The following is a 27,022-nucleotide window of genomic DNA, read 5'->3' as shown; positions in this document are numbered from 1 at the left end:
TATGTTTGTTTGGTCTCTGTATCTAAGCTTCGTGATGGCAGAGCTGGGGAGGGCCAGAGAGAATAAAATCTCTGCAATTTCTGCAATTTGATCCTTAATATGAAATATTTGGGATAAACTGGCTTCATTTTATCCAGCTCAAGATGAGGAATGTTGCAAGAAATAAAAGGGAAGGTATAAAGTACAAGATGAGAAAAATGAAAAGTATATGGTCATATTCCTCGGGGCTGCACAAACACTGATAGGAGTAGGTTTCAAAGTTGAAGAGATTAATGAGCATTTCTGATGAAGAAAGTGTGATGTCTTGGGAAATCCAAGGGTGGGACCTCAGGTTGAGCATTTGCTTCTCTTGGATATTTGGGGGCCATAAACAAATTGGCCATCTTTCTTAAAAGGTGAGCCCACCCCCGCCCCCATAGGCAGCTAGAGAGAACCTTCTGGAGGCTGCTGCTCTGTCCTGCCACAGTGGCCACTCTGCGAACACCTAGGTTGGCGCCCCGGTTTCCTAGTGATGCCTACCTCCCACGGTGGCAGAGGGTAGGACGGGGCCATGCACGTGCAATGGGGCAGACCCCCAGAGGAGAGCACTGCAAGGGTCCTCTCTTTCCCACCGCCTTTGTCTACACTCTTCCGCAGGCATCTAGCTCCTGCCAAGTGAGTCTGTTGAGATGCAGATGCTAAGCCTGGGCAGAAAAGGGCTGGTCTCTGCCCCGTCCCAGAGAGGCCTGTCCACCCCATCCCAGTGCGCAGCAAGACTGCCCGAGTGTCCCTAGCGCAGTGTGTAAGGGGCTGCGGGGCCTATTAGTGTACTTCCACTTCCCCACCCCACACAAACTGCTTTCCCAGGTTAAAAAAAAATGATTTTACATTCTGGTTATAAAACTCAAACCTCCTCCTTGTTCGAAATTTAGAAAATCAAGAAAAGCTGAAAAGAAGAAAATGAAAATCCCCTGTGATTTTCAGTTAATGAGAGTTAGTATGTGTTAACACAGAGCCCTTCATCTGTGTCTGCCGCCGCTCTAAATCTTCACACACATCAGCTCATCTTCCCAACAACCAGATGATGTAAGGACTGCGATTAGCCTCCTATAAATGAGGATAAACAGGGGGGTTGGAAGCTCGTCCAAGATCGCAGTTGGTTGGGGTCCATGTGCAACGTGTGTGCGTGTCCAATGCGTGTGCCCACTATTTCATAATTAGGGTTATGCTCTGTGCATTTCTGAATCTTGTCCTTTCTTCATTTAACATCATATTGCACACATTCCTCATACTATTGCAAATTCTTATCAGTCATCATTTTAATGGCTGCGTAGTATGCCATAATTTATTTACTCTTTTCCCTCTTGGTGAACTGTTAAATCTCTCCCCCACTCCTTTTTCAGGAAGGAAGGATTTTAAGTAAGACTGTGATGAACCTCTTTGTACGTAAGCCTCTGTTTGCATTGCTCATAACTTCCAGAGGACCAGGGCCTGGGAGTGCAATGGGTGTGTCAGCGGGCACGAGCTCTCAGGAGGATCACACCGATTCACCTTCCGTCACACATGAAATGCCTCTCCCCATAATCAGCTGGCGTCACCTGTTGTCATTTCATTTTTGTGAGATAAAATTCACATGATATAAAATTCATCTTTTTAGCCATTTTCCGTGGTTTTTAGTATATTCACAATGTTGTGCAACTATCACCTTTAATAATTCCAGAACATTTTCATAATCCCCCAAAAGGAGCCCATCATTCCCAGCCCCCTCCTTCTCAGACCCTGCAAGCGCTCGTCTGCATTCTCTCTGTGGATTTGCCGTTCTGCACATTTCGTATCAATGGACTTGTAACATTTGCTTCTTTTTTAATGTATGTTCATCTGATGGATGGTGTCTGCCCCTGAGTTAAACCAGTGAGATAAACTTTTGTTCACCATTTTGCCCATTTATGTTTGTTCTTTGGTGAATTACTTGTTCATGTCCTTTGCCCACATTACTTTTAGAGTCTTTGTCTCTATTGATCTGTATGAACTCTTTACGTATTAAGGTGAATAACTCTGACTATCATATTTGCAGCAGTTTTTTTTTTTTCCGCAAAAATATTTTGATGTGGCTCACAAAGAGCCACCTATGAAGTGCAAAGAAGCCACACAAGGCAGCGGAGAGCCCGGAGAGTATGAGGGCAGACTGGGGGTGGGGGGGGCTTTGCTTGGTGGTGCAACAGGAAGGCTGAATTTTGTTGCATATGAGCCTCCGGGAGTTTCCTTCAGTGCCAGCTAACACAGCCACAGACTCGGCCCCTTGGGCCATCTCCCCAAATCGCTGCTCAGGCAGCTGCTAGTTAGGGGCAGGGGCCAGCCCTGCCTTGGGAAGCAGGAGCACCCTGGAGCGGGGGACCTGGACATCCTGGGGCGTCTTTCTAGACTTGTGCTGGCCTCCCCTTCCCTGGAGAAGGTTAACTTGCTTTCCTCCTCTCCGCTGCCCACCCGCAGGTTCCGGCACTTTCCTCCCCCACCCTCCCACCTGCCTCCTGGAAGGCTGTGAGGCGGAACAGTGGTTTGTGGGCACACCGAGCTTTGTGTGAGCCCCCGGCAGCCTGGAGTTTGCGCCCATGCATAGAAGATGGGCCCACAGGCCCAATTTTCAGGAATTGTGTAGCCAAGCAGAGGCCCTTCCTATATGAACAACAACGCAGGAAATTAATGGGGTTCCTGAGAAGAAAATAGAACTGGCAGGAGAGTAACCAGCCGTTTTACTGTGAATGCACCCGTTCCAGTGCGCGGCAGATACCAGCAACAGCCTGACACAGCTGAGTGGTCTCAGCTTGCTACTTTGTTTAGATAACATCACTCACCCCTCCGCCCATGAAGGGCTGGGGGATTAAAACGTAATTGTGCCACTTTGGAAACTAAAAGGCATATCCAATTTTATCACTCTGCCGGGTCCAAACACTGTTTGGGGGCCGTTTCCCCCAGTGAAGGCAACGACTGCTAACTTAGAGTTCTTAACGGGAGGAGACTTCTTTTTTTTTTTTTTTTTTTTTTTTGAGACAGAGTCTCTCTCTCTTGCCCGGGCTAGAGTGAGTGCCGTGGCGTCAGTCTTGCTCACAGCAACCTCAAACTCCTGGGCTTCAGCGATCCTCCTGCCTCAGCCTCCCGAGTAGCTGGGACTACAGGCATGTGCCACCATGCCCGGCTAATTTTTTGTATATGTATATTTTAGTTGTCCATATAATTTCTTTCTATTTTTAGTAGAGACGGGGTCTCACTCTTGCTCAGGCTGGTCTCGAACTCCTGACCTCAAGCGATCCACCCGCCTCGGCCTCCCAGAGTGCTAGGATTACAGGCGTGAGCCACCGCGCCCGGCCTGGAGGGGACTTCTTGAAGCTGTAGGCAAAATCCTTGTGTGCTTGTGTATGTGTGTGTGCGCGTGCGCGTGTGCACGGCTGAGCACGCACGGGAGCATGCACCCTCCTGTGGAGAAAGCCCACCCCCTTTGTCCTTGGCCCCAGGAAGGCTCAGAGCAGGGTTGCAGGTCACCGTGGGGCAGCGTCCCCAGAGGCCAGGCCTGGAAATGTGCGAGGACTGATGTCATCTTGTGCTTGCAGTGCTGGTGAAGGGCCAGGTCACCACCAAGTACTACCGGCTGCTGTCCCGGCGGGGCGGCTGGGTGTGGGTGCAGAGCTACGCCACCGTGGTGCACAACAGCCGCTCATCCCGGCCCCACTGCATCGTGAGTGTCAATTATGTACTCACGTAAGTCACACGTATTTGTTTCTCTCCTTGCTCTTCCCTGTCCCGCATCGGATCGCTCCGATAAGCACCATCTCTTTCTCTCTCTGTTTCTCAAACTGTTCATTTGTCTCTTGTTTTGTTTTTATTTGAACAGTCTGGTCCAGACCTCTGGGAAGGTCCAGATGATTTCCATGCTCAGTGGTGGGGGCCGTGCGCTAGGCAGTGGGGGAGAATGAGGAGGGGGAGCCCTGCCCAGGGCGCAGCTTAGGGTGCATCACAGAGCCCAGGTGAGGCGCCAGGGCAGGTGGGGGTGCCCCCATCTTGAATAAGGTGTAAAGAGCATGCACATCCTGGATCAGGAGTGTAAACTCATGCTATCCGTGTCCACAGACATGTGGGTCATCCTGGGTGCTCCTGCTGTGTGAGACAGAGGAAACCTCCCATTCTTCCCCTGTCTGCTTATAGAGCCTGTTGCAAGTGATGGTGAATATTTCGCCCCTTCAGAGCCCCAGAAGGTCAAGTTCAGTTGCAATTACTTTTTAGGCCCTTAGAAGCAACAGGACATAAGTCTACCTGGAGCTGCATATTACTCTCTGACCACCGTGGCCACTATATATTAAATCTCCTTGCACCCAGCTCTGGCCCTGCACTTGGCCCTGGAAGTTCCCCCAGCCCCACCCTGAAGAGGGTCCTCATTCACCTTCCAAATGCCAGGAGGATCTGGGCTCTAGGTTCTTTCATAGAATGACAGGCAAGTTCTCATGTGTTTTAGCAGCCAAGTGATTTCTGGCAAAACCGTAAGAGAGGAAACCTTTTAGCCCCTTATTTATTCTTCCTGAGCAGACTGGTGTGGGCTGGCACTTTGGGGGCCCTCTCCTTCCGTGAACGTGACCATGCTGAGTTGGCTCTTTAGGGTGGAGATGGGCCCCTGACGTGCACATGGACAAGGTCGGAGGCCGGGATCCGGACCAGCGAGGGCTCCCAGCCTTGGCTCCCGGGTGCTAACAGAGAGCAGCCGGGCCCCGGGCATGTTGGATGAGAGGGACTTGATAAGGGTATTTCTGCCCTTTCCTTTTGCCTTGACGGCCTTCCTCGTGGCCCCTGCTGTCCCCAGGAAATGTGTTTGGGGCTTTATGGGATTGGAGAAAGCTGCACAGGCCTCCCTCTACCTGCCAAGTGACACTAACCTGGCTGAGCATTTCCTGGGGCCACAGGCGGCTTCTATACCAAGGGTGAGCTGGCCTCTCACATCCCCCAGCCACATCCAGCCTCAGTGAAGTGACACGTTGGGGCACTAAGGATGAATGTGCCCAGGGGATGGTGCCAGGGGACCCGCTCTGCCTCCACCGCTCGCTGGCCGTGACTCGTCCCACTCTCGCTTTCCAGGGAGATTGAATACAAGGAACTTCAGTTGTCCCTGGACCAGGTGTCCACTTCCAAGTCCCAGGACTCCTGGAGGACCACCTTGTCTACCTCACAAGAAACTAGGAAATTAGCTAAACCCAAAAATACGAAGATGAAGACAAAGCTGAGAACAAACCCTTACCCCCCACAGGTGAGAGCGCAGGCTGGTGCGGGCGGGCCGACTCGGTTCCGGGCTCGGGACACCTGGACAGGCTAAGGAGTGACGGGCTCTGACTGCACGGCAGGATCGCCCTGTGCAGTGAAGCAGGGTCCCCGGGGTGTCCTGCCTACGTGCTGGTGACACAGCCTGGGGGGCTGCTATCCGGGGGCCAAGTCTAGGAAAGAGACGACTAAACTAGGAAGACACGTCGGTCTCTTAGACCGACCAAAATGTTTTGTCCTTTTTAAAAATGAAAACCTTCCCCCCCGCTTTTTTTTTAAAGTAGTTTGTGAGCTCTTGGAAATGGCAAGTGTCCATGTGTGTCTGGTGTGCTGTTAGCTTGGGGTGGGTATCTCTTTCCACCCGGGCGATGGGTGACTGGGGTGCTGCTTGCCGTGCACCTCTCCCCGAAGGACCTCGCAGCGGTGGTTGGGGCAGCGGTAGGGCCAGCCCTAGGATGGGGGGGCCCCGTGGGAGTGGATCTCGTGGGGCCAGAAGGCAGCTTCCCGCCGGCCCCTCAGCAAGCTCTTCATCCACCTTCTTTGCCCCGCAGCAATACAGCTCGTTCCAAATGGACAAACTGGAATGCGGCCAGCTCGGAAACTGGAGAGCCAGTCCCCCCGCAAACGCCCCGGCTCCCCCAGAACAGCAGCTCCATTCAGAGGGCAGCGAGCTTCTGTACGCGCCGTCCTACAGCCTGCCCTTCTCCTACCACTACGGACACTTCCCCCTGGACTCTCACGTCTTCAGCAGCAAAAAGCCAATGCTGCCGGCCAAGTTCGGGCAGTCCCAAGGATCCCCTTGTGAGGTGGCACGCTTTTTCCTGAGCACACTGCCAGCCAGCGGCGAGTGCCAGTGGCATTACGCCAACCCCCTAGTGCCTAGCAGCCCGTCTCCAGCTAAAAACCTCCCGGAGCCACCGGCGAACACTGCTCGGCACAGCCTCGTGCCAAACTACGAAGGTGGGTCAGGCTTGCATGCAGGGACGCAGGGAGGACTGGGAACAGACGGGGCCGGCGGCAGCGGTGGGTGGCAGATGGAAAAAGAATCCTCAGGCTTTAGGCAGACTTTTCCTTCTTCTGCTTCTAAGTAGGACTCGCTGGGCTCTCCTGCTCTCGATGCAAGTGCTTCATGAGAGTAAGAAGGGACACTCTGCATGCCTCGGGGACACTAGCCACAGTATAAAGGGCAAAGGAAAACCAAGTGTTCAGCCTTCATACAAATCCTGGCCTCGTTCACTCCCCAAAAGGAGACAATGATTTTCAAAACTAGCTCGCATGTGATGAGAATATCCCAGTTGCATTTATTTTACAAGACTACTTTCCACTCCACCCAAAAATGAATATGAGAGGCAAAGAGTCTATTGGCTTTCTTCCCATGCCAGTTTTCAAAGTGAGGAAAACCGTTGTGAAAATTCATGGGCTGAGAGACAGAAATGCCACTCACCAACCCAGGGCAGATTACATAAAACCTCTAGGCCTCAGTTTCTTCCTCTGTAAAATGGGATCATAAGCAGTGTGATGTGCCTACTCCAGGATATGGCACACAGGAGGGACCTGCCCAGCACATGCTAGTTCAATAACAGACACAAATGGCCTTTTTGCCCTCTACTCCTGGTGGCAAGGATGCAGATGTCTTCTGTGGGGGTGCTATGGAGCTGCCTAGGACACAGACTCCTGTTTGCCTATTGAGCCAACCCCAGGCAGCGGGTGGAAGGTGGGGATTGAGGATTAGTTGCAGGAATGTGACATCAGGATGACATGCCCCAGGAAAGAATTGCCCCAGCTTCTACTTAAAGAGGGCTAAGAAGGAGAGCTCCTAGAGTGGCGTGCACTCTCTCTCTCAGTAGGGCTCCTCACCTCCTCATGCTTCTTCCTGCTTTGGATGCAAATCCCAGGACTCTCTTGCTCAGCTTTGTATTGTGACACAGCCTCAGATACGTTTCTTCTCCAAATCTGAGAAGAGAGGGATATAGATCAAGGGAGAAATCTAACCTTCTTAGAGATCACTAGGACATGTTTTTCAAAAGTAGCCACCTTAGAAAAGACCATCCCAGCGGCCAGGGCCGTGCCACCCTGCCTTTTGGCCTGGGGCTGTCCCGGAGCCACCGATTCTTTGCTTTGAATCCCCAATACCCATCAGTGCTTTGGGTCCCTCACATAACCAGCTAGGGGTTTTTCGAAACATCCAAGGAAAGAAGGACACAGGAAAGGGTTTTGATACAGCTGGAAATATCCACTTGAGATTAGAATTTGAATTATTGTTCTGTGTGTCTGGAAGATGGCCTATATCACACAGTATTTGATTTTTATTGCTATTTTAAAAGCGAAAGAGGTTAATAACCACCTGTTTGTCACACACTTGATAAAAAATAGACCAAAGGTGCTAATTTGAGGCAATCTGTGATCAACTTCCTAATCTTTTTGGTATGAAAGTCGAAGAGTGTCATAAAGTTAAAAAAAAAAACAAAACCCCAAAACAAAATATACCCCCCAAATCCCAGGGAGCTACTTAATTTCAGGCATCTAATTGGGCAAGGGGGTTCTTTACTTATGATACAGACCAGGGTGATGACCACCCCCTCCCCACTGAGGGATAAACAAAAATAGGGGCGGACTGGGACCCTCTAACACGAGGGCCCCTGGTGGTCTCTAGAGCCCTGCTGCCGATCAGGCAGCCACTAGCTGTCCAGCATTGAAAGGTGGCCAGTGCCACGAGATGTGAAGTAAGGATTGCATCTCAAAGGTAGTACCAAAAAAAAAAAAGGATAGAATGAAATCCCCCGTAATTTTAAATATTGACTACACGCTGAAATAATATTTTGGACATGTTGCATTAAGCACATTGTTTAACAGGAGTTCCACCTGTTTCCCTTCTCTCCCCACTGCGGCCGCCAGCACATTTCAGATGGCGCCTCGCGACTGGACAGCGCGGGCCTGGACTGCGCTGGGGGAGGGCGACGGCGACCGCGTGGGCCGAGCGCGTGGGCGGCGCGGGTCGCGGGTGGCCGAGGGGTGGCCGCGCCCCTGGCTCCCCGTGTGCGAGCGTCCGTCTAACTTGTCGCCTGTCTCCGCAGCGCCCGCCGCCGCCGCCGCGCGCAGGTTCGCCGAGGACACCGCGCCCCCGCCGCCGCCGAGCTTCCCGAGCTGCGGCCACTACCGCGAGGAGCCGGCGCTGGGCCCGGCCAAGGCCGCCCGCCAGGCCGCCCGGGACGGGGCGCGGCTGGCGCTGGCCCGCGCGCCGCCCGAGTGCTGCGCGCCGGCCCCCGAGCCCCCGGGCGCGCCCGCGCAGCTGCCCTTCGTGCTGCTCAACTACCACCGCGTGCTGGCCCGGCGCGGGCCGCTGGGGGGCGCCGCGCACGCCGCGCCCGGCCTGGCCTGCGGCCCCCGCGGCCCCGACGCGGCGCCCGGCGCGCTGCGGCCCCGGCCCCCGAGCCCCGCCGCCGCCTCGCCGCCCGGCGCGCCCCTGCCGCACTACCTGGGCGCCTCGGTCATCATCACCAACGGCAGGTGACCCGCCTCCGCGGGGCTGCCCGCACGGAGAAGCCATAGCCAGGCCTTCCGGTTCCTGCTCGACGACGTCCGCAGACCCAGGAGGGCCGAGCTGCATATGCACCATATAGATTAATTTATACAGAGACAACTATTTTAATAGGACCCCGCGGCCGACTTTTAGATTTTTACCGTAGATGCCACAGACGCCGGGGCAGAGGATGGAGACGCGGCCTGGCGCTGGGGAGAAGGGACCGCCCGGCCTGTGTCCCGCCAAGAGCTGGGTTTTCTGAAAACCGGCGCTGAGCGTCCCCCTGCGTCCCCGACGTCTCATGTGTGACCTCAGACTACCCCGTCGTTGGGGGGACTTGGTTTCCTCACCTTGAAATCAGGCTGAACGCATCTTGCCTTGTCCCCGTTCTCGATAATAGTCCCACCGGGCGGTTTAAGGAGCTTCAACTCCGCAAATGTCCTCTCCTCTGCGGAGGGAAACCCACCCGGATACAGCCCCGGGAGGACGGCAGGCCCCGGAGGAAGCCTGTATCCCCAGCCCTTTTAGATTCTTGGGCACAGGCAGAATGTGATTATTGTAAGTCCCATGAATAGACAACAACGCCACTGTCTTTAAAAGTCATTCATGAGTCTCAATTTTTTTTTTTTTAAATTTAACCCTTTCTTCAATACAAAAATCAACAAGCCAAGAGTAAGGAAGGGGCGAACGTGTAATTTCATCGTGTGTGTCTGTGAACATGGGTGTGCTTCACAAGTACGTTAACAAGCTCTTACTTCCCCCTCACCCCTATGAACTCTCGGTAACACCAAGAATAGCACCTTCAGAGTATATTGAATAGGCATTAAATGCAAAAAAGTATATATAGCCAGAGATTTTATGAGAATGACCCTGTCAAGCTTAATTACATGGCAAAATCCCTCTGGCCCACACAGATCTGTAATTCACGAGGCTTGTGTTTGCTGCAAGTAGTGCTAATGAAGTTAGTTGAATTGCATGTGCAATATGGCAAACTGTCAATGGACTGCACCTTGTGTAAGAAAAACGTGCTAAGGGGACGTAATGAAAATGATGTATACATTTAAGCATTTTCTACATAGCAAGGAAACTTCATATGAACATGTCATGTAACAGGTAAACAAAATCCTTTCATAAAGCACCAGCGGTGTTTTAAAAATAAACTTCCATTAATTTTTGTTTTATGTTTTTTGCTTAAAGATCTCACCATTTAAAAATCTTATAGCTCTGAACTGGGATAGGTGTGCATTGAACCATCTTTCAACTTGATCCACACTAAAAACACTGTATTATTTTGCTGCTTTTTCAAAAATGGTGTATTTTAGGAATTTCCAACCTTTCTGAGTGGAAAGAGGTTTTTCACAAATGTTTTCAACTCATCATTCTAGAATCAAAGTGCACCTACACCGACTGTTCTCAAAGTGTGAACTGGTCTTTTGCCGACCCTGACTCATTCCCTATGGAGTGTTGGTTGGCCTTATGGTACGATTTAAAACTTGCAAATTTAGGAACATGTGTCATGCAGCAAAGGGACTGGATCGTAAGAAGGGATGCACACACCTCTATACTGCACTTAGCTATACCTCATCCGCAGCTCTTTTTGTGTGTGTACACACAAAATAAGCCTAAGGTAATATTTTTTATGTTCATGAGTCTCATAATTAAACCATGATTCTTGGAAGGTGTAGGTGTGATTAGGAGATATCACCAACATTTTTCAATACAGTACCACAAAATGCTTTTGTGTCTACCTTGTTATTAACTTTGGGGGCTGTACTTAGTAAATACAAATCATGAAGGCAATCAGAGCAGTTTAATAAAAAAAATCACTGTTGAGACAAAAAGACCCCATTATCGATTTACAAATGATAATGTAAATAGGCTTCACAAAGAGTATATATGTACTTGAAAAATAAAATGTGTACTAGAGAAAACTTCCTTGTCTAAACAAGCATCACAGTTTTCATAGCCTAGAACATGAAGGAGGATTCTTATATAAGCCGGCTTCAATGCAGGGTTAACAGAGCAGTTACTATGGCAACCTAATATTGTTACCTCCATCTTTAAGAGTCTGCACGTTTAAGCTGGGGATATCGTTTCTTGACTTCTGTGAGGCTCTGGCAGGGGAAAAGGAAGAATTTTAATAAATATGCCTCTCTTTCACAAAAAAGAAAAAAAATTGTAGTGGGCCCTAACATGTACCATGTTGACAAAAATGCCAGATCAAATGGATTTGAGAAATAAGCCCAATTCAAGACTGGCCCTCCACGAGGCCTCCCAGGGAAAGGAATTCCTTTATGTTCTTGGAAGCCCTTTTCTAGAAAAGCCATTCCATTCATACCTTTGTAGAGACGTGCACTGGGTGTGAAGGGCAGTGCTGAGGAAATCTGTAAGAGCCTGCATATTCTGCCCCCTCTCCCTCCACCCCTTTTATCCTTTTAAAAGTCCTACCAGCACTGCCTTCCTCCTCTCCACCCCAGAGAGGCTTAGTACGATCAATGGATCCTGTAGAAAGTCTACGTAAGTTTTAACTTAGTGGAACTGTAAGACAATTAAAGTAGGCTGGGGGGGCTGCTACAGATAAAATGGAATAAAGACATTTTCCAATAAATGCCATAAAATTACAGTAGCTTGAAATTTTAGTGAATTTGGGTTATCTAAAACGCATTATTCAAGCGGTTCCTAAACTGAAGTATGATATATAAGGTTAAAATCTTGGGAGAAAAAACTGTAAAGACAAAAACTCAAGCAGATTTCACGAAAGAATACGAAATATCCTAAAAGAACAGAATCTAGATGTTGTTACATTAAATTTCTTTCTCACCTCAGTAAAGAGGTTTTTTACTTCTGGGTTTTGTGAACTTTCATTCTTTGGAGTAATAAGATTTCTCTTTTGTATGATGCATAATATGTTTGTCAAAAATACATCAAAAACCAAAAAACACCCGGCTTCTTAATACTTACAAATACATCCATATTCCATACTATGTAAAACACTTTATTTATTTTGTAAAAACATGTTTAAATATGAATAAAAATACTCTAACCAAAAGTAGTCGCCTATTTTTAAAAGTGAAATTTGTGGTTAAAAAATAAGAATGAACCCAAACCATATAGAAAATCTTAAAGTTTATTTTGGTAGACTTGCTTTTTATAGGCATTGGTTTAAAGTGATTCTTTTCAGAGACATTCTTTGAAAAGCTAAAAATGCAAAGGGTTACACTTTATTTCAGATATGCATAGTAATTACCCAGGAATAAGGATTCTCCGTTTTCTGCCTGTTGGGAGCAAACAGATCTAGGGCTGTAAGCCTAGGACACCCCCCTTTTGCACTCTGAACTGTCAGGTGAGGCCGGCTTTTCTCCTTGTTCCCAGACTCCAGGGTGAAGGCAGCCTTGCTGTATATGTCAGGGGTGGAGGGACCTCCAGAGGCTGCGCCCTTCCGCCAGGGGTCCCCCACCCGGGCCTGTGACCCCACACCTCAGCCAGGCCCCTGGCTCCCACATCAGGTGACATCAGTGTGCTGCAGTGAAACCCACCGACGATTTTACTTTGGACACAAATCCTTCCTACTTCCACCATGCCCTGCCGGCGTTCCCAATGCCGAAGCCACTGTTTGGGGGTGCGGGTGGGACACAGGAAGCCCAGTGATTGCTGTGTCCTATTTTAGGGGACACATCCCCAAGAGTCTCCCTCAAAAATCTGCTACCAACCCTGAAGGGAGGATGCTGCTTTACCTTCTTCTACAAAACACTACAGATGTTCAACCTACAGCCTCTAACTGGGGGATAATCCAATATTCTAAAAGCACACACCCATCCTGAGTTTAGTGGCCATGTTTTAAAGACTATGCATAAAGAAATTCAAAGTTTCCATTAAGACTTTAAAGCTCCTTGCGATCACAGATTGCGGGGTGCACAAACGGCCCAAACCCTAGAGTGAGGCATTGCAGGTAGCTGGGTTTCCCTAACACTAACAGCTAAAGGTAAAATGCCTTTATATTCAGCTGTTCTGTATGAAGCAGAATTTTAAGAGTCTTTGGTTCATGTGAGGCAAAATCAGGTTTATGGAAAATGCAGCATCTGCTTCAAGGCTATTTTGTCTCCCCCAAGACAACTGGGTCTCCTGCAGGAGCAAGAACAGCCTGCTAGAAGTGCAGAGGCAAAGCAGGACGCCCGGAACATCTCCGTATCCTTTGACATGGCCACACTTCATTAGTTTTAATTTACAGAAAGGAAATTAAATAACATTTTTCCCAAAGCAGAATGTCCAGAATAGAACTTCAGCTTAAAACAAAACATAGCATGTTTTTCATTAAATAACCCCCCAAAGACATTCAAAAAGTAATGATGGCGGCTTTGAGAGATGACTTGCCTTATATTACGGAGTTGGAGAAATGAAACTTGCATCATTGGCCTGGAGATCTTTGTCCCTGATGATATTTTGCAGACGCCCTCTCAGGGGTGAGTCCCTGTTGTATAATAATTTTAGGGTGGTGTGGACTTTTAGTTAAACTTGTCACTAATTCCAAAGAAGACTTGGGCATTTAGGAGAGAGTGACTTTATTTTTTTTAGAAAAATAATTCTAACTGAAGCCTTATTTGCAAAAATTACTTTAAGTTCTTTTAAAGTTACGTTTCCAAAATATACATATTGAGTTGGTGTATTTAACTAAACATGTTATTTTTTTTTTCTTCCTATGGGGCTGTCTGTGCCCAGCTAAAGGTAGACAGATTTTACACTGAAAACCACAAGTTGCTGGAATTAGCCTGACTGGGTAAGACCTGGATAAAGATGGTGCTAGTTTACAATGAACGGATTTTGTTCAAAGCTGAAAGCTCCATCAAACTTTCTTTCCACTAATTTCAGTTGGGACTGGCAGGAAGAGAGAAAAGTGGACAAAAATTGTCCTTTTAAGGCTGTAAAGTAATGGGTATGATTTATAAGTTCAACAGAGATAGGAATTACATGGAAAAAGCATAGAGTACATCTGGAAATAGCAAACGTATATCAAAAGGCTTCCTTTCTTTTGTTCTTCCATGGAGACTGTTAGTGGATCAGATTTTGACTGTCGTCTTTTAATGCTATGTGTGAGCACACACATGACGCAGGCACGTGTGCACATACACACATCCTCTTTCTGAACTGATGGCATTCAGTATTGGTAATGCTTGCTTTCTTGGCAATATAAGGAAAAAGTAAAACAAAGATTATGACTTACAAATAAAATGCCACGTATTCTACATTCTGTGCACTGCACAGTCTTGCAGGAATGCCCCGCATTTCAAAGCGAACCTGAAACTGGCTTAAAAGCTCCAAATCCTCCCTCGCATGTGGTGTGAGAGTGAGCCTTCATCTCCAGCTGTCAGAGCCAAGTCGTCCACCCCCACGTCCAGGCAATGCCTAATCGATGCTCTAAGGATCTTGAGGTTGGTGCCATCTCTTCACAATATGCAGTAAATTTAAACTTGGGAAAGGAGAGCTCATAAAATAATGTCAAAGTAATTAACTGATTTCCTCTACAAGTCCCTGCAACCGTACCAGCTAGATGTATCCCTACAGGCATTTAGACACTGTTAGCGGACCACGCCACCACCAGGTGGAGAGTAGCTCTCGGAACTCTGCTTTCTCTTTTCTCCATTAACCAAAAAAATAAATAATAATAATAAATAGAACAATGACTAAGTGCCAATGTATGTTCTTACAGGAAAATCCCTCCCTAGATGCTTATAAACAGTGATACCATCATGCCTCTAACTCACCACTGGCCTGGGCCCAAGAGCATTTTTTGATTTGTTTTTTAATAGTCTAGGGGTAAAGGTCTCCACTACTGGGAAAATATTTGAATTACCCCACTGCTGTTTCCACATCCCCCACCCCCCGCCCCAACCCAGTAAACATAAATCCAAGAGCTGAGAGCGATTTCACACCCACGGGAGGGCTTTACCTAAGCTAAATCTTCCACTCATCCACCCTCTATCCCAGAGCCTCTTCAAACACCAAATAAAATTATAACAAAACAAACCTTAAAAAAAAAAACAACAACAAAAAGTAATTAAAAAATTAAAGAGTTAACAAATGAACTGGCGGAAGAAAAACTTCACCTCCACCCTAAATTGGGTTTCCAGAGGGGCCAGGACAGGCGGCCGGGACGGAGGCAGAACGCCCGGGAGGTGGTTCTGCACTTGGCCCTGACCCCCGGCGGCCCCGCGGCGTCCTCGCCCACTGCGCAAGCGCGGGCCCGGGAGTCCAGGGCGGCGGGCCCAGGCCCCAGGCACCGGGCGCTACTGCCGCTTGGGGAGGATGAGGTTCCGCAGCATGTCGAAGGAGTTGCCGTCCGGGTGCACAGTCACCACCTCGCCGCCCTCCTGATGGACCTGCAGGAAGCCAGAGTCGTCCAGGCCGACTATGGACACCACCGGGCCCTCAGCACTTCCCAGCCGGACCTGCTGCCCACTGCAAAGGAAGAACAGCGTGCGGTCACTGGGGCGCGCAACTGAACGGCTGCGACAGTTAGTTGAGTAATTGCCCATCCTGTGAAGGGACTGGGGGTGCTGGGGAGAGGGCTGAGGCTAGTTACGGTTAAGGCGCAGCCCAGCCTGAGCTCTGACTGTCTCTGGCCCCACGTGAATTGTTTTAATAACTACTAAAATAGCCAGGCGGTGCAAAGTGAACCGGGAGTCGGAGTTTATTCCCACGGCACCGCTCCTCCTAATTCTGATCATCGGTGATGATTACGCACTCACTTCCTCCCGCCCCGGCACTTTTAACAAACACTGTGCAACTCTCCAGGTATTTTTGGCTGAGACTGGGGGAAAAGAGGCTGAGTTGATAAGAAAAGTTTTTTCTTATAAGGTTGGGTAGCATCAACTACAAGTGAAACTCATTCTTATCTACTTCTTTTGAATATTTTTCAAATGGAGCCATTACGTCACATCCTTCTCAGCAGTTTTCAAAGCATAGAATTTCCGCCCCCCCCCAATTTTTACTTTGAAGAATTTCAAACCTACTGAAAAGTTGAAAGAATAGTAGAATAAATGTCATATTCCCTTCACTTATCTTCACATTAAATGATGACATTTTCCATATTTGCTTTCTCTTTGCACACACACACATACACACACTTTATTTTTGCTGCATTATTTAAAAATAAGTTGCAAACATCATGACACTTGATGCTTAAATACTTTAGCATGTATCTCCTAAGAATAAGACTGATCAAACCATAGTAACCATAATATCATTATCACCCTCAAGAAGTCCAATCTTGACAGAATAACGCTAACATACAGTCCATTGTCCCATCAATATAGTTTGTGGCCATTTCTCCAGAATCTAATCATGGGTCACACATTACATTTAGTTGTCATGCCTCTCTAGTCTTCTTTAAGCCCAAACAACTCTGCCACCTTCTTTTTGTTTGTTTGCAGACATTGACATTTTTGGAGGGTGCAGGCCTGCCGTGACACATCAGGGGTTCTCACACTTGAGCTGCATGAGAATTCCCTGCAGTGTTTGTTAAGACACAGAGGACTGGGCCCCAGTCCCAGATTTTTTGACTTAGTGGCCCCAGGCAGGGTGGTGGCTGCTGCCTGGGGATCTTACTTTGAGAATCATGCTTATCTAGAATGTTCCACAATTCAGATGTTGTCTGATTGTTTCCTCACAACTAAACTGATGCTAAACTCTCCTGTGATGTTGCGTCCTTCCCACCGCATCCCACCAGGAGGCACGAGATGCTGCCCCATTGCCGGCAAAGCTACCTTGGTCAAGGTGGCATCCATCAGGGAGGTAAATAATTACTCGGACCCCAGGGCTCAGTCCCTCATTTTAAGATACTGAACTCTACTGACTTAATAGAGGAATTTTAAAAGAATGAAGCTGAGCCAGCACTGACCTGTGTACCCAATATTTGTAATAAAGGGGAAGAACGCCACTGGGCCCTTGGTCCTGAAAGGTGTCGATCAGTTTCTCCAGCGTGGTCACGGCTCTAGCAATGAGATAGTCGGCCCTTAAGGGCTTCAGTTCTGCCTTGTGTTGCCTGTTGTACTCTGCGATGAGGTCATTGATGCATATGGTAGGGTTACTGTTAGTCACATTAAATCCACAGCCTGGACAAAAACAAACAATTGAAAAAATGAGCATCTCCCCAAATTGGTGGCATCACACATTCCTCGCCACCAACTGGAAAAAGTTACAGTTTTTACTGTCAATCTCCTGCTTTCCTTGTCGTCCTTTCAGATTTATTGTCTCTGGCCACTTAGTGACTTATATCTTTGAGACGATCTTCCTTTTTCGTCCTTCCTGTATTATTCTTATTCAAGCTGGGACCATTGCAACTTTATTGCAAATAAGAAGTTGGAAAAAAGAAAGCCACATTTGATTTGATTTAATTAAACAGAAGTGATTAATGGACAAACTTCTTAGTGTTGCTTCTGAAATCACATCCCCAAGTGGTCTAGCCAAGAATGTAGCTCTGTGCTCAGCCCAATACGGAATAAAATCTCCTATTTCTTTTCCTACTTGAATAACAGGACATATGCTTAAAAACAGAGGATCGTATTGAGGACTTAAGAAGTAAACTCAGGATTCAGAGGTTTCAAACCTTGCTCATGGCATGATCCTAGAACACATCTTTTAATAATTTATCCTTGGAAGTCTTTGGTGCTAAGGTTACACAGTTGGCAAGGAGCCAACCCATGTTCAGTGGCTCTTTTACAGGCGCCTAAACCAAGGCTTCAGGAGAGTGAGTGACCAGAGGTGGTGGCTGAATAGGCTTATCTGTGCTGTTACTTAACACCACCCTCCTCTCGGGGGAGGTCAGCGCCTTCAGAGAAGCCCAACCTCAGCGTTCAGCAGGGCCCTGAAGCAGCCTCAGAGAGGTCTTCAATAAGAAATGGGAAACAGCAAGCACCGGGCAGTGAGACTACCACATGTCCAGTGCCTCTAAGAAAAAATTTCCCCAAATATTCGCCTGAGACAGAATTTATTCTTTGATAAATGTTCTACCATTTTCAGTGTAAAGGGAAGGATTGACTGGTCTCAGATTATTAAAAAATACTCGCTATTAAAATACAAAGCAATGGAAATTATATCTGGAAAAAACAAGTAACTACAACAACAGGACAGAATTTGCAGCTGTTCATTTGTTCCTTCATTCAACAACATATACAATACCTGAAGCGCCTACTGAATGTAAAGCATTAGATTCCTGTACGGTGCTGAAAAGAACTGCATTCAGAAAATTCAAATTCCTACGCAGAATAGCAGCACTGCCTATCATGAACTTAGGCTGTGTCCTTCCAAGGACCAGAGAGCACCCCTGCTGGCAACTCGGAATCTTTCCCAAGTCAAAGACCCCCACCCCCATGGCTTTAAGAATTTAACAAAAGCAATGGATTCTCCCCACAGGAAAATGTTCAGCTCCTGGCCGCCATCCATGGGCCCCTTGCTTTCTGTGGACTCTACTTGGGAACCTCTGCACCTACCCCAATTTCTCATTTAAAGATAGGAAACAGAGCTTTAAAGGTATGAAGCAGCTTGCCCAGAATAATACTGCCAATCATTAGCAGAGCTGGAAACATAAGCCTCGTATCCTCTGGCCGGCACCTCCAGCACGTGGTCACGTCTTTGCTGCCCGTTGCCAATTTCTCAACTCCAGTGAGGTTCCACTAGGCATAAGGGGAGGCTGACGATGGACACCAGGGGCCTATGAGCTTCTGAAATCGCCTCAGTCCACCTCCTCGCCTGGTTTGGTTGTGCTGAGATGAAATGGAGATTTTCTATCCCACCTTGACCAGCCTGGAACTTCTTCTTTCATGACCTGGGAAGGCTGAGTTAAGAATGCAGGACAACCAGGAGAACTATCTTAGAAATTAACTTTCTTGGTCAGATGCAGTGGCTCACACCTGTAATCCCAACACTCTGGGAGGCCAAGGCAGGAGATTGCTTGAGGGCAGGAGTTCCAGACCAGCCTGGGAAAGATAGTGAGACCCTGTCTCTACAAGAAATAGAAAAATTAGCTGGGCATGGTGGCGCATGCCTGTAGTCCCAGCTACTTGAGAGGCTGAGGCAGGAGGATTGCTTAAGCCCAGGCCTTTGACGTTGCAGTGAGCTATGATGACCACTGCACTCTAGCCTGGGTGGCAGAGTGAGACCCTGTCTCAAAAAAAAAAAAAAAAAAAAAAAAATTATCTTTCTTTTCTTATTGTAGAATGGTACATGAAATGTTTATTTTCTCCATTTCAAATTCTATGAGAAGTAGGAGTGTGAAAAGGTGTAAGAAAATGCCTGTTTGATTTGATGCCAATTTGGGTGTTTTCCCTGGGCATAGATAGGAAATGCTAGACCCCGTGAAGGACTGTGAGCTGATCTCATCCTCTGCACACACAGCGTGCTCTGTAACTACAAGACTCAAAGAAAAGTAATCTCATGTGATAATCCATTTCTACCAGTGTAGGCATACATAAACCATTTTTATTTTTAATGTTTCACTAATCTAAAAATGCTGGTGGAAAAGTTTTAAAAACTTACCAATAAGTATATAAAACGTTTCTCCCATAAGCGTTGAGTTAACCAGAACTCCACCGATCTTCATGAGGTCACTGTAATAAATGTCGTTGGGCCACTTCACCCGCAAGTTGATATCCTAAAGGAGAATCTGCACGTTAGCTAAGCAATCACGGCACACAAGGGCTTGGCTGAGGTCACTGCTCGGAAAGGAAGATGAGCAGAAGGTAAGGGGATACGGGCCTCGGCCTCTCTTTTTCTGACGGCAAATCATGTCCCTGGGACCATCCAATGGCGAAGTGCCTCTCAGGGCTCGAAGGTGAGTGACCTGGAGGACATATTCAGCATCAGCCCCAGCATTCCCCCCACCCCCGCCCCATCACTGTCTCTCACCATCCAGAGCACTTTCTAAAGATGCCCACCTTGGGAATTAAGTTCATTATCTCAGTATCAACGACCACCACCACCATGGGGTGCCTCGTGTGTGCCGGGGCGGGGGCCAGGGAGAGAGCAACACTCCCAGGGTTCCTTCCCCTTAGGGAGCTCACGCTAGAGAGACACAGACGCCCCTGAATTAAGCAGTGTCATAAAAGGCAGGTAGAAATGTCTCAGGTAGAATGCTATGAAGACGCAGAGGAAGAACTTGGTTTACTGAGTCATCAGGGAAAGCCTCAGAGAACTGCCGACAGTCAACCTGGGGAATGGAAATGGACTTGTCACATGGCACACTGCCTCTCCATCCTGCAGGGTGTGGCCTGGGGTCTCTGCCTGTGATCCGGTCACAGCAGAATGGACCAAGAGTGGACTGTCTTGAGCTAGGCCACCCAGACCTCCGCCTGGGACTCTGAAGTTGGGACACAAACTGGGTTAGACAGAGTGGTTGCCAGAACTTCGAGGTCTCTCAGACCTGGGGCTGGCAGCCAGGCTGTGCCACATGTGGGTGAAGGAAGCTTCTCTGGGATGAAAGGCTGGAAGATAGACACTCAACAAAAAAAAACCAAGAGGCCAGAGAGTAGCTGATGGCCTCCAAGTCCCATGGGGTGGTCTTCCCACACTGTGGGCCAGCACAGCACCGGGCCCTTTCTCCGCACTAGTCTGCACGTTACTTACACCAAACCCACTTGACAGAAGAAGAGACGGAAGCTTAGAGAGATTATGTGGCTTGCTTGAGGTCACACCACTCGGCAGTGGCAGAGCTGGGATTCACACCCCAGGCTCTCTGACACGAAGCCTAGGGGACTAGTCCTGTGCTACGTAGCCTGCTGCTTCCACGAGACGCCCTTCTCTCCTGGCAACAGGCCTTCTCAGTCCCGTGGCCAGGTGGAGTGTATTTCTGCTCTTTGGAAGCTCCCCTGCCCCAGCACAGCAGTTGAGGCTGAGAGGAAAAATGCAGGGACAGGAGCAACAGAAGAACAAAAGCATAAATGAAATATGGGGTGTCCATAATGACCCTTAGCTGATACGGAACTCCATGTTTCTTTTTTGTCTAGACCAGGGGTTTTCTACTGGAGGGCGTTTGGAAATATTGGGAAGCATTCTGGTTGTCATGGAGATGCTGCTACACATCCTCTAAGCCACAGGACAGCCCCGTACAACCATGACGTCAGGGGCCCAAGTATCAATAGTGCCAAGGCTGAGAACTCTCATCTAGAAAACCTGTAGCTTGGAGACCCTGGCCTCCGTCACTGTCCCCGATTCTCCTCCTCTCTTGCCTTCCCTCGTGCCCCTGGACCCACCATGGTGGCAGGATGACGCAGACAGAGCTCCCAAAGCCAGGACAAGCCATTCCACGGCGTGGGCACCAGCTCGTTTCTGAGCTGGGCTCTTGCTCGACTTCACATTTTCAGATCTAGTTAGTGAGCGAGGCAGCTTATGAAATTTTGGGTTCTCTCACAGGTAAACAAGAACATCTCTTCCAAGATGAAGGGGAAGGCAGTGTACTTAGTTTTCATTTTCTCAATCATTTATTCCAAAAGCCGCTACGACCTTCCCTTATATAAAGCACTACGGTAAGCCGTAGTGGGGACCAAAGCAAAACGAATCCTGCTTCGACAGAGCTAGTAACTTCGCAGGAGATGGAACAGGAGCACAGGCCACTCTGCTTCAAAGCCATGCGTGGTCAACCCCATAAAGGAGGTCTAGACATTTCAAGTGCCGTACGAGTTGGAGGAAAGGGCTGGAAGCAGCTGGAGTGCTCAGGGAATGGTATTGGAGCTGAGCCTCAAAGGAAGAACAGCATTTCGAGAAGCAGAGAAGAGGGCGGGAGCAGGGGTGTGTGGGCGAAGGGAGGGTCCTCCAGGAGTCGGGGGGACTTCACGGACAGAAGGAACAGCAGGAGCGGGAACAGGCAGCCCGAGGCGGGCTCTGGAAGGAATAGTTGAGTGTCTGGGTGATGCCGTGTCGGGTTTGGGGAAGGTGGATGTGATTTGTGTGCTGATGGTGACATCTGGCTAGGGACAAGTTGGGGCCCTAGTGAAGGTGATAAGAAAAGCGAATGCCACACAATTGGGGCTTATTTCAACCATCTAGAGGCTGTACGATGTAAGCTAACTGTGCTACGGGAAAATAAATCCAATTCAAAATCACAGTCCCGTCGTACAGGTGAGACTGAGGCAGCCGACTAGGAGACGGGAGAACTTCGGTGGGAGCGTCTTAAGGAGAACAGGAACACAAGTCCCCCACCCCGAGTGCTGCCGAGGCCCTCAAGTGCTCCTAAGTTAGCTAGTGAGGCTGCAAGATCAAAATCAAAGCCGCAAAAAAAACCTAAGCAGACTCATCTCACCTTCCAGGCTCAGTATTTTACTTATTTTCCTAAGACTAACTAGCCTGTTGCTAGAGTTAAAAATAGTTTCTCTCGTGACAGAACTCTGCGTTCACGATTACATTCTCCGAGACCAATTGTAGCTCAGGTGCCGCAGACCGGGCACCCGCAGGTTGGTAATAGTCTGATTAGCCCCAAACTCACCAGACAAAGCAAGGACGCTGGGCGCCTGGTAACAATGTCCACGGTGCTGACGGGACATGACACGGGAAACACAGACGCAAGAAGATCTACACCCGGTGGGTATGCGCACGGCCACGTCAGAGAGGGGTTTAAGGGACTGTTTCGTCATTTAAACAATGACAACAGGACCTCTGAGTCTTCTCTGAGAGTCATACTCTTAACACCCTGCATCAGGGATCAATATGATCATTTCTTTTTAGCCCGACATTGGAGCTGTGGGTGGGAGGGAGGCAGGGGAGGCATCTCCTTTCACAGCCGTTGAACTTCTTCCAGGAGCATGTAGGGGGGACACGTGGAAGAAACGGCTTCGGTCACTGTGCTAACTGTTCTCTCTCGTCTTTGTGACAATTGATGCCAAAGCATCCAAGAGTCATAGGGAAGCAGGCACATCTGTCCCAACAGCTGGGGGAAGATGGTCCTAAGTGAACCTGGACGTTGAACTCTGCCAAGCACAGACTGCAGTCCACAGAGGTAGGAAATGAGGTTTTTCTAGATCCAAAAAAATAACTCTTTTCAACAAGAAACGCAGACAAATAGCTCCTGTCCAGTCCAACAATCAAATCTCATCTAGTGCTTCAAACAAATAAACAAAACCTCGCCCTCACTAGGATGTTGAGAAGTCTGACAAACTGGACAGAAGGGGATGTAGTGTGTGGAATTCTGGACCATAAATGCATCCTGCAGGCCTGAGGCAGCAACAGCACCTGGTGGCTTGTAAAACTCCAAGAGCACTTTGCTGCCAGCTTTGCAAAGGGCAGATAAGGCTCTATATCCACCAATCATGCAAACATATGCTGCAAACAAAACCAAGCCCATCCTGCGTGCCCAACAGGGATGGAGAGGGAAATTAAGGTGTACGTACCCGATACCCAGGAATGGACCTTACTGCTTCCACGACAGCCAGGGACATCAGATGCTGGACAAATGGAATCCGCTGGCCCAGCTGCGATCTCAGTGGGATGGAGATGAGCAGAGTAGAAATCGCGCATCCCACGGGGCTCAGCCACGCGTTCCTTCCGCGCCCTGGAACACAGGCCCCAGTGGGAAACCCGCTGCCTCGCCACATACACAGTCGCAGACGCAACTGGCAGTGCCAGGGCCACACACTGAAGAGGTGTCTCACTTAAATAAGCCGGCACTCAGTAAAATGCTTGAATATTCGGAGGTTAACGCCATAAAAGAAAAGCTTTTTAAAATCTGAAGCTCTGTTGCTGAAAAAGTTTCTGATAATTAGCATAACATTCTGCTTCTGGGAGCATATCGTTTCTGCTTTGATGATTCACAATCTCACAGTGTCTGAACGTGACTGTAAATTTAATTCTCACCAGATGGTCATGAAGGCAAAAACAGAGACACCAGGAAACTGGACTGACTTTACGCTGATCCACGAGGTCCTGGGAGCCACCGTTTAGCGGTGCTCTCTACTGTCGTGACGGTCGCACGACCCGGCAAGTATGCTAACAGCCACGGGGCTGTGCACTCTGAATGGAGGAACTGTACAGTGTGTGCACTATAATATCTCAATAAAGCCGTTAAAAAAAGAGTGAGCCCTGATATTAACTCTGCATTGTTACTTTTCTTAACACTGAAGTTAAGAAAATAAAATAATCAAAATGAGAGGTAGCATTAATCAACGTTCTTTTATAATGTCTTTTTACTAATCTATATGTTGAGACTCACAACTTTTGAGAAAATGAAATTTTTTTGAGTTATGTCCAAAAGACATGTTTAAGAGAAAGAAGTGGGAAACAGTAGATTCCTGATTTCTTTGCTTCTTCTGAGAAAGTCATAAGAGCCTCTGAGAGTTAAAAGCACATTTGGGTCAGCCCGGTGCCGGCTGGGGAGGGGCCGGGCCCCCTCGAGTGCCTCCTGCACAGACACTGGGCAGGGAACCCGTGCAGGGCCAGATCCCGGATGGGTTCTGGGAGGCCGTGGCTCTCGCCTGGGGGACCAGCAGGTGGTGTGAGCCCCGAGCTGCGCCCTGCTCCTTCGTGGTCACTCCGTGAACGGGCACTGATGGAGCGCCCGCTACATACATGTGAATTCCAGGGCCAGCTGGGGTGGGGTCTGGCATGTGCAAGGCCCCTCCATGTGACACTGAGTAGAGACACAGAAGGCACCTGACTCAGAACCTTCAGGACAATAAACGTCTCTAGATTCACAAACTGCGGAGCCCGGAATTTGTGAGATGTAGGTAACCGAATGTTAAAGCCATCACAGGCCAATGTCATGTGATTAAGACACATCACAATATGAGAGAGTGCCCTGATTCTACGAGGGCTAAATCTCCCGATCACCGCTTCCTTCCCTCTTCCTCCGTTCCAGGCGGTTATGAAAACAGAAACGACTTCTAACCATCCTGTCGTCTCCATGGTCAGCATACACACTCGGTGAGCTCTCTGGCCAGGAGAGCCACAGATTTTCTAAAAGAAAAGTAACAGCAATGACAGCAAAAGATGACTGACCTTTGCCCTGGGTCTGCCGGACTGCGATCGCTATTAATCCCATTTCCTGCGGCATCTCAAACATCAACCTGCGGACGGTGGGAAAGACCGGTCAGCCAGAACAGAAGCAACGGCTCAGACAGAGACAGACAGTGTCGGCACCCATCTGCGAACGTGCCGCCAAGGAAGGCCGACTCCGGGTTTCTGCGACCTGCACAAATGCAGAGCCAGGAGGGGCACTACCGTCCTTTCTAGTCTCTGAAGTGAGAATGAAAAGGGATGAAAAAAACCACCATTTGGTATCAAAAAAGAGCATGCGGGAGGGGCACGCGTACCTGAGCCTGAGCTGTTACTCGGTTTACTTAAGACTCAGTTACATTTCATCAGAGGAGCCTTTCTAGTTCTCTCTTCCCCCCACCCCTCTGTGTGTACCTTCTTCAAGTGACAACTAGCAATTCCTGACATTTGTTTCTACTTACGGTGCGTTTCTGTTTGAACCCTAGGACACAACTATAACAGAAGTTTCTGATTATTCAGAAAACCAATACGGTGGCAATAAAGCCGTTTAAAAGATACACTATCCCCTGAGAACTAATTATGATTTAACTATAGTAAATAAATCTACACCTTCTGAGAACTCGAGGAAACCCTGCATCAGTTTAGGCTTCAGTTCTGCTCTTAAAATGGTTCCATTTTTAAAAGAATACAAACTTCCCTTTGGGGGACAGGTAGAACAGTGCCCCACATGTCCCCTGAACAAGTCAGCGTTCACGCTTTTCACAAAAGGAAAGGGAAAAACGAAACACACAAACGCCCCACTCTGAGGGTTTCCTCCAAGCTGCGCTGTACACGTTTGGACTCCGGGGTAGGGCAAGGTCCCCCCACGGTCCCGCAGCCGCTGGTCAGGTGCCGAGCAGACAGCGTCCACGTGTGTGCCTGTGTGTCAGGGCAGTTTCAAGGGCCCCTGCAACATTTTTCTTTTTGAGGGCGGAGAGCGGCAGGGCCAGGGATGAGGAAGAGGTGGTATTTTGTATTCATGTAAAGTTTCCAAAAATAAATCTCCAGGGATCCACAGTGCCCTGCTGTGAGAAGGGCTCTGAGGAGCTCATCCTCCTCCCCTCCGGGCTAGAGGGACTGGCTGGAACTTTGCAAATGGCTGGAACTCGGCAAGAGAAAAAAATACATAAAAGCAGAGAAAAACAACACACAGTGTCCTCGTGCGCACTGATGACTCGTAGGGCTCTGCCTGCTGGCGCGTGCAAGCCCCACTTAGGACAGGAGGAGCCCAGAAGACCCTCCACTTATTAAGAAGACCCCGGGCCGCGTGGGGCAGGGGCTCAGCTGCTCGGACAGCTGTCTTCCCACACGGCAGCTGGAAGAGGCCCAGGGCACTCCCGGCCTCGCCGCCCCTGTGCCAGGCCTACTTCCCTCTCACATGAAATACAGCTCCAGAAGTATTTCTCTTGGACACCATGAATAACTCATTGAGATCGAGTGGGCCTATACACCACTGGGCTCCAAGAATAAAGCGTCCTTTTCTTGTGTTGGACCGGCAGAAAATCCTAAGAAGGAGTCTTTGTCTATGCAGGGAGTTAACATTGTCTTCCAGGAGCCTCCGATTTCCAGAGGGTCCCAGCAGCCATTCACCTGGGGTCCAAAGACCCACGGCTCTGTGGGGCGGCGGGGAGATCAGGCAGGTTGAGGGGATGATTTAGCACATTGTGAGCAGATTGCAAAGGCTCTGTAAATCCCAGGCAATCTAGGATGTTCTTTAAACATGCAGACAGTAGACAGTCCTACGCTATAGCCGCGATGGTGACGGTGGAAGGGGGGTGTGCAGAAAAAAGGTTGGTTCAGAAACCAAACACAGACTTCTAGAACAAAGAGAAATGATTAAGGGAACATATGCACAAAACTGCTAGAGGTTTGGCAGCAGTTAACAGGGCATATTAATGAGAAGAGGGAGTCTGTGCTGAAGGCCAAGAGGAAATTCTGCAAGGAGGGAGACAACCCGGGAAGGAGCTAATGCTTAGTTTGAGACAACTGGAGGCCGCCAGATTGATTTGCGCTATCTCAGATAACTCCGGGGACCAAACCACACGGCCTCAGTCAACAAAGAAGCATTTATAAACTTTGTAAATTTTGCATTTCTGAAAATGAAGCTGCTTGTGTTTGCTTTAGCAGAAAAGAGAGACCATAAATGCATTTCCATCCTTAGTTGATGATGTCCTTACAAAAGGGGAAAAAAAAAAAACAAAACCAGGGGGTTAC

At 48.7% G+C, this 27,022-nt stretch overlaps 2 protein-coding genes across 3 annotated transcripts in view; one reads left to right on the top strand and one right to left on the bottom strand.

The window, feature by feature from the left end:
• The window catches only part of SIM2 (SIM bHLH transcription factor 2), a 45,703-nt gene extending 36,915 nt beyond the window's left edge, over positions 1-8,788 (top strand). Inside the window, exons 8-11 of the mRNA XM_069472298.1 lie at positions 3,585-3,732; positions 5,098-5,266; positions 5,829-6,237; positions 8,352-8,788. Of these exons, the coding sequence (XP_069328399.1) occupies positions 3,585-3,732; positions 5,098-5,266; positions 5,829-6,237; positions 8,352-8,788 (1,163 nt within the window). The remainder of the gene's footprint in view (positions 1-3,584; positions 3,733-5,097; positions 5,267-5,828; positions 6,238-8,351) is intronic.
• A 3,665-nt stretch (positions 8,789-12,453) lies between these two features.
• HLCS (holocarboxylase synthetase) overlaps positions 12,454-27,022 on the bottom strand; it is a 199,046-nt gene continuing 184,477 nt past the window's right edge. For both annotated transcript variants that reach the window (XM_069474958.1, XM_069474957.1), the window contains exons 7-11: positions 24,773-24,840; positions 23,170-23,330; positions 19,328-19,442; positions 16,692-16,905; positions 12,454-15,250 (exon numbers count right to left, since the gene is read on the bottom strand). In XM_069474958.1, the coding sequence (XP_069331059.1) occupies positions 15,079-15,250; positions 16,692-16,905; positions 19,328-19,442; positions 23,170-23,330; positions 24,773-24,840 (730 nt within the window). In that variant the 3' untranslated portion in view covers positions 12,454-15,078. The remainder of the gene's footprint in view (positions 15,251-16,691; positions 16,906-19,327; positions 19,443-23,169; positions 23,331-24,772; positions 24,841-27,022) is intronic.

This window comes from Eulemur rufifrons, chromosome 7 (genome assembly GCF_041146395.1).
Source record: "Eulemur rufifrons isolate Redbay chromosome 7, OSU_ERuf_1, whole genome shotgun sequence".
NCBI lineage: Eukaryota > Metazoa > Chordata > Mammalia > Primates > Lemuridae > Eulemur > Eulemur rufifrons.
The sequence above is the reverse complement of the archived record's forward strand: the minus strand, read 5'-3'. Positions and strand labels throughout refer to the sequence as shown.